Source organism: Polypterus senegalus, chromosome 3 (genome assembly GCF_016835505.1).
Source record: "Polypterus senegalus isolate Bchr_013 chromosome 3, ASM1683550v1, whole genome shotgun sequence".
In the NCBI taxonomy this organism is placed as follows: Eukaryota; Metazoa; Chordata; class Cladistia; order Polypteriformes; family Polypteridae; genus Polypterus; species Polypterus senegalus.
The window spans coordinates 219640482-219653652 of NC_053156.1; the positions used below are offsets into that span (position 1 = coordinate 219640482).

The 13171-nt window shown below is 39.5% G+C and overlaps 1 protein-coding gene across 1 annotated transcript in view; it reads right to left on the minus strand.

Annotated features, from left to right (window-relative positions):
• Nucleotides 1–945: 945 nt before the first annotated feature.
• elk4 (ETS transcription factor ELK4) overlaps nt 946–13171 on the minus strand; it is a 44878-nt gene continuing 32652 nt past the window's right edge. Inside the window, exons 4-6 of the mRNA XM_039748507.1 lie at nt 12317–12535; nt 4895–5014; nt 946–1611 (exon numbers count right to left, since the gene is read on the minus strand). Coding sequence (XP_039604441.1) covers nt 1513–1611; nt 4895–5014; nt 12317–12535 — 438 coding nt within the window. The 3' untranslated portion in view covers nt 946–1512. The remainder of the gene's footprint in view (nt 1612–4894; nt 5015–12316; nt 12536–13171) is intronic.

The window sequence follows — 13171 nt, forward strand, 5'->3', positions numbered from 1 at the left end:
TGGAACCATATTACTAAGGTATGAATATAACAAGAAACGGTCACTGTTAACTAATTCTTTGAGCCACTGTAAGATTTGTTTCCTTTATAAAACTAACTCCTGACTTTTTACTTACATAATGTGCATTTTTGTCAAAAGCAGGTATTATTTGATAATTATAGTAGGAATGTGCCTATCCCTAAATTTGTGTTTGCATAGTAAATGTTTAAAGTAAAAGGCTGCATGCTGCAAATTGTTTAAATGGATGCCACCTCTTCATTTTATGCTCTGAGCTGGGCACTGTATGTTAGTTAGTTCTAACTTCAGCGATGACAAGGGAATCAGGTCAGGCTGGGGAGCATGCACTGGTACAGTGCATTGCCGCACTCACCACATGACAAAACAGCTCCGGATCCCGGGTTGGCTACCCCCCTGGTAGACATGCAGTCCAGTCCCACCCTCTGGAAATGACCCTCTATCTGCTGTTGCCAGGTGTTATGTGGGCACCCCTTTGCCTGGTCCAGCTGCTCGGGTCCTCAATGGTGACAATCCTTCAGGCCGGATTACCCTCGGGGAATCGTGCCTCATGGCCATAGTGCTGTATCTGACGCTCCCTTACAATGCAGGTAGTGTGCCTCATTCAGGACTCCATGAGCAACCGCTCATTCGACACAAAGTCAAACCAACGGTACCCAAGGATTCTCCAAAGAAACACAGTACCAAAGGAGTCTAGTCTTTGTCTTAGGTCACTGGAGAGTGTCCATGTCACGCAACCATACAGCAAAACAGGACGCACCAGGACTCCAAAGACTTGGACCTTCGTCCTTTTGCAAAATCGGGAGCACCACACACCCCTTTCCAGTGACCTCACGGGAATGAACTGACATAAATCTAGAAAATGTTGTGAATCCCAGCTATGACTCAGTAGATAACCTTCTAGGCAGCCCTCTTTTTCGAGATTTATACTTGAATGTTTCAGTTTTACTTATTGAGCATATTTAGACATCCTTTTCAAGATTTGCATCACTGAGAAGGGCTTATCTTCTAACACAGAAGCAAGGACCAGAAGCTACATCAAAGAAAAGTGTCAATGTCTTAAGCAAGCCACGCAATTTTTCTTCTAAATTCGTTAGAAACTGCAGATCAAGAAATCAATAAATGATGCTCCATTATGTCTTGCTCTTGAAAAGTGGCAATTTAAAAATCTATTAAAAAAGCAAAAAAAACATGTATATATATTTATGGCCAACTCCTTTTCCCTGTGTTGGGCTCCTGTAAAACTCTGTTGGTTAATGTGGCTGAGTTACTGCCAAAGTATTTTCTACTGAAAAAGATGGTAGGGTGAAGTAACAGTGTATGGCCAACCATTCATGTCTGGTAGAGATTTAGCCACACAACTATGCCCTTTAGATTAACTAAAGCAGTTCAGCCTTGGCTTTGGCAAACTCCATATTTAAGAACACAATTAGTCATTTCTTAACCTGTTTTCCTTTATCCTGAATAGTTCAAAAAAAGAAGAAAAAAAAAAGCACACTATGTCTTCTGTGGGTCTGGTGACAATGGTCCAGGGGTATTGGATCCATCCACATTGGGAACAGGTAACTGCATGTGGTTGTTGAAAACGGATGGAAACTGAAACAGAATATGATGACACAATCAAAACAGAGGCATGGGTGAACACCGTGAATGTGAATCAACAGAATACCAATTACTACTGCATCTGCTCTACTACTGAACACATTTCCTTTTTATTTTAGTTATATAGACACTAAATACACATTCAAGAAAAACATCAAAATTTCCACAAATAATAAAACAAGGAATGCAAATCTTGTTGGTTCAGTAACGTCAAAACCAGTGCACTAAATGCTGTGAGAAAAATAAACATCCTGCTGAGTTTTACGCACACAAGAACTTTACAATTAGCTATTTGCTAGATTGCAAAGATTAAATGTTTGACTTCAAATTAAACAATTAGTAGGAAGAAAATCCTACAACACTCCATCCCCAAAGTTTCTGACTCCAATAACAGCCAAGTGTGTTATATATAATGTAAAAATTGTAGGCACTTTTAATCAAAATAATGATCTTGGTAGATCAGACCCTATTCTGTCAGCACTGTGTCAAGGCAGGAACCAAACTTGGACACAATGCCAGTGAGCCCTGTCACACACACTCCCCGCACTCACACTGGGCCTATTTACAGTGCATCCAGAAAGTATTCACAGCGCATCACTTTTTCCACATTTTGTTATGTTACGGCCTTATTCCAAAATTGATTAAATTCATTTTTTTCCTCAGAATTCTACACACAAACACCCCATAATGACAACGTGAAAAAGGTTTACTTGAGGATTTTGCAAATTTATTAAAAAAATAAAAAAATTGAGAAAGCACATGTACATAAGTATTCACAGCCTTTGCCATGAAGCTCAAAATTGAGCTCAGGTGCATCCTGTTTCTCCTGATCATCCTTGAAATGTTTCTGCAGCTTAATTGCAGTCCACCTGTGGTAAATTCAGTTGATTGGACATGATTTGGAAAGGCACACACCTGTCTATATAAGGTCCCACAGTTGACAGTTCATGTCAGGGCACAAACCAAGCATGAAGTCAAAGGAATTGTCTATAGACCTCCGAGACAGGATTGTCTCGAGGCACAAAACTGGGGAAGGTTACAGAAACATTTCTGCTGCTTTGAAGATCTCAATGAGCACAGTGGCCTCCATCATCCATAAGTGGAAGAAGTTCGAAACCACCAGGACTCTTCCTAGAGCTGGCTGGCCATCTAAACTGAGCGATCTGGGGAGGAGGGCCTTAGTCAGGGAGGTGACCAAGAACCCGATGGTCACTCTGTCAAAGCTCTAGAGGTCATCTGTGGAGAGAGGAGAACCCTCCAGAAGGAATTTCTGCAGCAATCCACCAATCAGGCCTGTATGGTAGAGTGGCCAGACAGAAGCCACTCCTTAGTAAAAGGCACATGGCAGCCCGCCTGGAGTTTGCCAAAAGGCACCTGAAGGACTCTCACACCATGAGAAACAAAATTCTCTGGTCTGATGAGGCAAAGATTGAACTCTTTGGTGTGAATGCCAGGTGTCACGTTTGGAGGAAGCTAGGCACCGCTCATCACCAGGCCAATACCATCCCTACAGTGAAGCATGGTGGTGGCAGCATCATGCTGTGGGGATGTTTTTCAGCTGCAGGAACTGGGAGACTAGTCAGGATAAAGGGAAAGACGACTGCAGCAATGTACAGAGACATCATGGATGAAAACCTGCTCCAGAGCGCTCTTGACCTCAGACTGGGGCGACGGTTCATCTTTCAGCAGGACAACGACTCTAAGCACACAGCCAAGATATCAAAGGAGTGGCTTCAGGAAAACTCTGTGAATGTCCTTGAGTGGCCCAGCCAGAGCCCAGACTTGAATCCGATTGAACATCTCTGGAGAGATCTTTAAATGGCTGTGTACCAACGCTTCCCATCCAACCTGATGGAGCTTGAGAGGTGCTGCAAAGAGGAATGGGCGAAACTGGCCAAGGATAGGTGTGCCAAGCTTGTGGCATCATATTCCAAAAGACGTGAGGCTGTACTTGCTGCCAAAGGTGCATCGACAAAGTATTGAGCAAAGGCTGTGAATACTTTTTGGATGCACTGTAGACTTGACAATTAACCTAACACTGTGGTTTTCCTTTCATATTCCAAAGACATGTTTACCTGGGGGAAAAATTCATACCAACACTACTGAAACAGCTAGAACTATAAGGCAGCAATAATAAGCACTCTGCCACCCCTTCTGTAAACAGATGGATGCTTTAAGCTATCAGACAGACTGGTGTGTATGTAACATATAGGTAGTAGGCATGTGATGTTAAACGTTTAAACGATTTTTAAACATTCCACAACCAGGACAATTCTGTATCTGGTCATAAAATTATATATTTGGAGATGATGAAATCCGGTTTTCATTGCAAATGTTTTGGTGAGGAAACAGGCCCATCATTCAGTTTAGAAATAAGAGCATCTGCTGAAAATGGAGAGCCTCCTCTTTGAAAAATGTGAAGAGCATCTGATGGAGAAGGATGTGATAGGTCACTACATCAAAAGTGCATTTTTGTTGAATAGTAATCTTATGCCAAATACAGTTCATTTCCCACTGGATAATCCGACTTCTAAGGGAAAGCACGGTGCTCCTGTCTAATTATAAAAAATGTTGTGCCAGAACACAATAGCATCCTAGTCAGACTCGCCTTAACTGCTTCAAGGTTATTTTGGACAAGTAAATTATTAACAGTAGTTAGCTGCAAAATTTGTTTCCTTTGAAGGGAGTCTCTAATATTAGGTCTCTGCTCCACTGAGCCAAATCCCTCAATGGAAGGGCGGTGTATAAATCATTTAAAGACATATAAGCAGATTTATATTGTAAAACATGCTGCTTATTTATTCTACTGACACTTCTCTCTTAAGTGAATAGCAAATGACTCACATATAGGGAATTGCTACCATATTTCTGCAAATGGAATATGGATAAATCGGTGGCCTAGGTCAGCCAATTGTTACATTTATGCTTTACAGAACAATCCTGCGATCACTGGGACATACATTGTAGAAAAGCAACACCCCAATGCATTCTGCTCTAAAAATCCAATCACCTATCCAAATTTCTGTGTCCAGCACCACAGGGAACCTGACAAGAGAAAAAGAGTGCCATCCAGCCACTCCTGATTAATTTAAAGTTAACCTAACCTGCAAGTCTTTGTTATGTGGGAGTAAATTTTCACATAAACATTACACATATAGGGCCTGAAATTTTCAATGCTGTCAGGGTGAAGTGTGCTTCCATTGTAAAATTCATCTTTAAATATGGATTTCCTGTATATGAAATTCCACTAAATATATTTAAGTGCTGAAAGGCTTACCTGAAATAAAGTATGCGTTCCTTGTCGCCTTGCAGGACTCAGAGGTGCCACTGGGCTCAGCGTACTCCAGAAATGAATATTAGACAGTAACGGACTTGGGGTCAGCAACAAAGTTGGGGTCTGATGAAGAAAAATCAAATTTTAGTTATAAAGATGTTGAGCTTTTAGGCTGTTTGCCAACATGTGCTCTCCCTAGTCTTTAAAAGTATGACAGCAAGCTTTTTTTTTCTTTCTTTTCTTTATTTCGCCTTATATAATTTCTTGTATTAGGAATTTGTTAGTTTTCACATACCCCTTGGGGTCAGAGCGCAGGGTCAGCCATTGTACAGCACCCCTGGAGCAATTACAGGTTAAGGGTCTTGCTCAAGGGCCCAGCAGAGTAGGATCTCTTTTAGCAGTGACTGGGATTTGAACCGGCAACCTTCTGGATACCAGCGCAGATCCTTAGCCTCAGAGCCACCAGTCTGCCCCTTTGAAGTCAGCTCTCAAAAAAAATACAGAAAGTCAAACTTTTTGTTTTTAAATTTGCACCAGAATTCTTTAAATATAAAAATAAATGAAAGTTTAATAAAATAAATCAGTGTGAGGCCAACAAACAGAATTGTAGTTTCATATTGACTAGCAAGAATTGACATTTTAAGGACTGCATACATAAAGTTATCCCTTTGTTTCGAGCAAAAATGTAAATAAACAAAATGCTTAATTTTAAAATTAATAATGCTAGGAGAAGAACAAGAAATAATGGAGGAAGCTAGAAGTATGAAAAAAATTATTAACCCACTTAATGGAAATTAAACATTTTCCTAAAATCCTGTCCAAGTTTAACAACGTTCATGAAATCTTACAGTAAAATATCTTTCAGTACGAAACCCCCCATTTCTTACACTTTGTAAAAATCTTGTATTATTTGCTGTATTGCAGATTTCTTGAAAAATGGGGCAGTCAATATTATTCCCCCTTGTGAAATCCTCAGATAGCAAATTGAAGTTTTCAGGTTTGAAACCCTAGCCGAACCCCATATGACTCAGATGAGCAGGGTTAGTGGCACTGAAGATTGAGAGGTGTCACTCATATATTCTTTGTAACAAGTGATTTCATCATGCCAAAAACCAAAGAAATAAGTATGGACCTCAGAAAGAAGGTTGTGGATACCCATCTTAAGGGTTAAGGTCATACTGCATTTCATAGTTTCCAGAACAGATGTACAGTGGTGTGAAAAACTATTTGCCCCCTTCCTGATTTCTTATTCTTTTGCATGTTTGTCACACAAAATGTTTCTGATCATCAAACACATTTAACCATTAGTCAAATATAACACAAGTAAACACAAAATGCAGTTTTTAAATGATGGTTTTTATTATTTAGGGAGAAAAAAAATCCAAACCTACATGGCCCTATGTGAAAAAGTAATTGCCCCCTTGTTAAAAAAATAACCTAACTGTGGTGTATCACACCTGAGTTCAATTTCCGTAGCCACCCCCAGGCCTGATTACTGCCAAACCTGTTTCAATCAAGAAATCACTTAAATAGGAGCTGCCTGACACAGAGAAGTAGACCAAAAGCACCTCAAAAGCTAGACAACATGCCAAGATCCAAAGAAATTCAGGAACAAATGAGAACAGAAGTAATTGAGATCTATCAGTCTGGTAAAGGTTATAAAGCCATTTCTAAAGCTTTGGGACTCCAGCGAACCACAGTGAGAGCCATTATCCACAAATGGCAAAAACATGGAACAGTGGTGAACCTTCCCAGGAGTGGCCGGCCGACCAAAATTACCCCAAGAGCGCAGAGACGACTCATCTGAGAGGTCACAAAAGACCCCAGGACAACGTCTAAAGAACTGCAGGCCTCACTTGTCTCAATTAAGGTCAGTGTTCACGACTCCACCATAAGAAAGAGACTGGGCAAAAACGGCCTGCATGGCAGATTTCCAAGGCAAACCACTGTTAAGCAAAAGAACATTAGGGCTCGTCTCAATTTTGCTAAGAAACATCTCAATGATTGCCAAGACTTTTGGGAAAATACCTTGTGGACTGATGAGACAAAAGTTGAACTTTTGGAAGGCAAATGTCCGTTACATCTGGCGTAAAAGGAACACAGCATTTCAGAAAAAGAACATCATACCAACAGTAAAATATGGTGGTGGTAGTGTGATGGTCTGGGGTTGTTTTGCTGCTTCAGGACCTGGAAGGCTTGCTGTGATAGATGGAACCATGAATTCTACTGTCTAGCAAAAAATCCTGAAGGAGAATGTCCGGCCATCTGTTCGTCAACTCAAGCTGAAGCGATCTTGGGTGCTGCAACAGGACAATGACCCAAAACACACCAGCAAATCCACCTCTGAATGGCTGAATAAAAACAAAATGAAGACTTTGGAGTGGCCTAGTCAAAGTCCTGACGTGAATCCAATTGAGATGCTATGGCATGACCTTAAAAAGGCGGTTCATGCTAGAAAACCCTCAAATAAAGCTCAATTACAACAATTCTGCAAAGATGAGTAGTCCAAAATTCCTCCAGAGCGCTGTAAAAGACTCATTGCAAGTTATCGCAAACGCTTGATTGCAGTTATTGCTGCTAAGGGTGGCCCAACCAGTTATTAGGTTCAGGGGGCAATTACTTTTTCACACAGGGCCATGTAGGTTTGGTTTTTCTCCCTAAATAATAAAACCATCATTTAAAAACTGCATTTTGTGTTTACTTGTGTTATATTTGACTAATGGTTAAATGTGTTTGATGATCAGAAACATTTTGTGTGACAAACATGCAAAAGAATAAGAAATCAAGATGGGGGCAAATAGTTTTTCACACCACTGTATGTTGTATAATTGCAAAGTACTAGGTGACACATTCTGGTAGAAATAAACCTGGGTAGAGTCGCAAAAGCAAGATATCAAAGACTTTGGAGGGGAAATAATCAGAGATAATCAAGCTAACTGTCAGCGAACTGGCCTCCTCAGGAATTGGAATCTCAAAAAAAAGAGTGTTGTGAGGGCTCTTCTTCATAGGGGGCTTCAAGGTCACCATCCAAAGAAAACTGCATTACTCACACATCAGCACATCAAAGTCAGAATGAAGTTTGTCCAGGCCTATCTGAAACATAATCATGAGTTTTTGAAGTCAGACAAAACTGCAACTATTTGGGCAAATAGATTTTGCTTTTATTTGGCAAAGGAAGTCTTCAACTGTAAAAACACAGTTCCCACAGTTAAACATGTAGGTAGGAGCATAACAATGTGGGGGGCTGTTTTGCTGCTTCGGGCACAGGAAACCTTGTTTGGGTACATGGGATCATGAAGAAGGAACATTAGGTAGACATTTTGAGGAATAATGTGAAGACTTTTGCAGTCTGGCTTTAGGTCGTGGTTGGTTCTTTCGGTAAAATAATTACCTGAAGCACACATTGAAGTTGGTCTAGAACTTTTAAAGGACAGCAAAATCAAAGTTCTGGGGTAGCCTGTTCAAAGCTCAGATCTAAATCCTGCTGAGAACCTTTGAAGGAAGCTCAAGGTTAAGATCTATGCTACAATCTAATTTGGGCAAGCTGGAGCAATTTGCCATGGTGGGATGAGCTAAGACACCTCAAGAGATCTGTGCCAATTCAATGCATCAATAAATAACTTTTCTAACACTTCCTGGGGATTTTTTCTTCATTTTGTAAACACTTTTGAGACAGGTCAATTTCTTTGTAAAATTTCCATTTGTATAGGGAGGGCTAATAATTTCATCCTTAACTGTAAGTATACACAATAACATGTAATGTGCATGTTAAAAAAACGTCAACTTCAATATTGTGCAAAATGCTGGTACGACAGATTAACTCCCAAATTACTACAATGGCTTCTGCACCCTAAAATTCTCATAATATACTGTACATTAGCCTGATACTTACATTTAAATAAAATATCACCTGAATGGCCTTTTCGGAAGATATTTTAAGCCTCCCCTCATCCCTTCTGTATGCTGCTTATTATTTTTACGATGATGATGATCCAGTACAGCCCATCCAGCAGAGATTATGGTTTTCCCACTTTCTCACGCATATTCTTCTAAGGTTTTAGTTTGTCGCTACACTTTCTATTATCTGTACCTGATTTGTTCAATTTATTTTTGCAAGGAGGACAGTAAAGTCTATTCCTTCAGCATTGTGAGCTAAGAGGGATCAATTTAATAATCAATTTGGAATGCCTAAAATGTGTTTTTGAACAATAACAAAAAAATATGACTAGGGCAGTTGAGAGTTGCTGATTAACCTGAGCATGTGTCTCGATTTAACTGCAACTGGATACGCTCTGGTAAGACATGCAAACACAACACAGAAGATATTCTGTGGAAAGACCATGGGTCAAAGCAATGCAAAGACACTAGGAAGTGGGGAGTTCTGGCTGCACCACTGTAATGCCTTAAATACTTACCAAGCTTTCAAAAAATAAACTCATAATTTCAGAAACTAACCTGCAATGCTGAATATTGTAGGATGTCAATGGAGGAGACAGAAGGCCATAGGGTTCTGAGATTTTCATCTTACGTTTTCGAATCACCATGAACTCCAGAACTGATTTTCTCTAAAATTCCTTGAAACAGAGTTCCTAAAGTTCTACCCCAATTTACTTCAGTGTCCGCAAAGTTTTGTTCCAACCCTGTTTCTAAATTAGAAGCCAATTACCGCTGCTGAACCAATTATTGCTCAAGCAACAGTTTTACGCTTCAGTTTAGTTAAGGTTCCCTACACTTAACTGTTTCTTTTATTCAGTTCAATTCAGTTTATTTTTGTAAAGCACTCTTCACTGAGTGCAGACTCAGAGCACTGTAACATGTTCACCGGATAAAATTCAATTACTACTTTACAAACGACCAATTACATAATAAATACACATAAAGACAGATTTTCCTAAATGAACAGTAAAACAAAGCAGTTCCAAACATAAACAGAGCCTAACAGTATCCACCCTTTAACATTATCATTAAGCTACAGCCAGTAGACAACAGAGGAGTGGAAAATAAAATCTCAAGTCCGCAGCATCCCTGGAGAAAATAAGCTTCAGGAGGGCCCACAGTTGATTATAAAAGACAAAGTCACAGTCCTGAAGACCTTGCGAAATGGCCACCATCCAACTCATCCTGGGCAGTATACAGTAATTTGTGCTGGGCCATGTAATAGGACAACAGAATCTTCATGATTTGACTCCACAGCTGCCAGTATCTCAGGTGCATTTCCCATGGGCAAGAAAACCATGTGGAAGTTGAGCAAACTTTATGGCTGAATTCACTGTTATTACTCAGTTCTTATACTGTATTCTTAAACATCTGCCAATTAATAATGGGATGCAAAACACAAAAGAATAAGCAGCTCATCATATAACTTGCTCCCTTTAACGTGTGTGCGCTCGTCATCAGGTATCTGTCTTATTAAATGTTTGGAAAGAAATAGAAAATTACTAATCTGTTTTTACCCACAAATCATTTGAATGATATTCTCATAAGAGGAAAATCCACAATACAAAAATGACTTGGCATGGCAGAATGAAATTATTAATGGGACATAACATGAACTAACAAGTTCTGTTATCATCAAGGTTCAGCCTCTCATTAAGCAACTAAGTTGGAGCAAAAGCTCCCAACCACTCCTGCCCTCCAGGACCAAACTTGAGTAACCTTAGTAGACTGAAGTTTTGATTTTTCTCCACTTTTTTGGTAGATAACCTTAGCTTAATACATGGAGCTACACCTGTTTGGAGTCCACTAGCTGTAAATTCAATTGATTACACATGATTAGGAAAGGCACACACCTGTCTACAGAAGGTCCCACAGCTGACAATGACTGATAGAGCAAAAACTAAGCCATGAGGTCAAAGGAACTGCCTGCAGAGCGTAGAGACAGGATTGGGTCAAGGCAGAGATCTGGGAAAGGCTACAAAAATATTTCTGCAACACTGAAGGTTCAAAAGAGCACAGTGCCCTCCATAATTCTTAAACTGAACAAGTCTGAAACAACCACAGCTCTTCTAGAGTTGGCTGCCCAGCCATACTAAGCAACTTGGGGAAAAAGGGCCTTGGTAATGAAGGGTGACCAGGAACCTGATGGTCAGTCTGGCTGAACTTGGAACCTCTGTAGAGACTAGAGAAACTTTCAGAAGGACAATAACCACTGCAACACTCCATTAATCTAGGTTTAATGACAAAGTGGGCAAACAACACAAGTTTGCAAAAGGCATGTAAAGATTTTCTGGTCTGATTAAACCAAGATTGAACTGTTTATCTCAATTATAAGCATCATGCCTGGAGGAAACCAGACATCGCTCATGATGTGCGCTATACCATTCCATTGGTGAAGCATGGTAGTGGCAGCATGACACTGTGGGGTTGTTTTCAGAAACAGGGACTGAGAGACTAGTCAGGGTTGTGGGAAAGCTGAATGGAACCAAGTAAATTGATGCCCTTGATGAAAACTTGTTCCAAAGCGCAGACTGGGCCAAAGGTTTACCTTTCAACAGGAGAACAACCCTAAGCACAAAGCAAAGACACGCAGGAGTGGGTTAGGGTCAATATGTGAATGTCCTTGAGTGGCCCAGCCAGGGCCCAGACTTAAACTCAATTTAACATCATTACAGAGACCTGAAAATAGTTGTCTATTGACAGGCTTCATCTAGCCTGACAGAGCATGAGAGGATCTGCAGAAAAGAATGGCTGAAAATCCCCAAATCTAAGTGTGTTAAGCTTGATTTTTCATAACCAAGAAGACTCCAAGCTGTAATCACTTACAACAAATTACTGAGAAAAGGGTCTGAATAGTTGTGCCACTGTGATATTTTTGTTTTTATTTGTAATAAATTTACAAAAAAATTCTAAAATCTTGTTTTTGCTTAGTCATTCTGGAGTATTAAGTGTTGCTTGGCTTGATGAGGAGAAAATAATTTAAATGATTTTAGCATAAGGCTGCAATATGAGAAAATGTGTAAAAATGAAAGAAATATGAATTAATGTATATAAACGGCAATGTTTTGCATGTTTTATTCTGATTATTATATTGATAATATGTTCAATGTTCTGAGTCTGTAAACTGGTGTACTTTATATAAGTAATGTTAATTATCAATTTAAAATTTTGTCACCTTTAATGGGAACTGGCATTGCCCACAATTTGAAACCTTTCTTACAGTTTGTGTTTAACTCGATTTTTAGTTCTTATGCTGAACATAAGCACCCCCTGGTGGTAAAAAAAATTATGGCTTAATCTTCCATTTTTCCAAGTTTAAAATGTCTTCTTGAAGGTTGTTAAATCAAATAATATCAATACTTTCAAACTAACTGTTTTAAGTAACTTCCAAATAAAACAAGAAGGTGCATCATTAAAATGCAGAGACTCACCGACATTACCAGCTAGTAAAAACTACAGTATACCTAATATTCTAATATATGGACTCACCTGAAGGAAAGCAGGGGTCAGTGATGCTGTGGGCAGTGAAGGACTGGCCAGGCTCAAAGGACTTGGGTCACTGCTTGTGACCACCAGTACAGGAGTCAGCTCCAAACCTTTTGGCTTCTTTGACTTGGTGAGAAAATTGCTACTGTTAATTCTACATGGCAGTTTCTCAAGGTCTCTGTCTGAGACACTTGCTTCACATGATGAAGGAGACAGTTCTGACTGCAAAGAAAGAAAATTACAAAAATAAAAATTACTAACATCATCAAAGCATTTAATTGTATATACAATTAGAAAGAAAGAAAAAGAAACTGTGCAAAACACTATCTTTAAACATTCAGCATATTATGCCGTTTTTCTAGACTCAACAAATCCACTCTTTAATAAAATGCTATCTTCAGCAACTTACATAAATACCACACTTCATTGAGATTGACTGAAATATTGTTTTAATATTCAACCAAAGCAGACAATGAGCTTTGCTGTCTGATAGTGAGTTTTGCTGCAGAACAAGTGCACTGCATCTATCCCATGTATAGTAGAAAGAGTGGCACTTAGTGCAGAGTTTGACTTTTACACAAGGGACATGAACAATGATGTGTAACATAGTATGAGGCTGGTATAAACAATACTATTTGTCACTTCAAAGTAATAGCAATCATAACCATTAATTAAATTTATATAGCGCTTTTCTCACTACTCAAAACACTTTACATAGACACCACCATCGATTTGTAGTACCTACCTGGATGATGCAGCAGCAGCAGCCATTACTGCATAAGTACAGTCACCACAAATTAGCTGTTAAGTGATGAAGGGGTGAGAGAGATAGCCAATTAGAGACAGGGGATGTTTAGG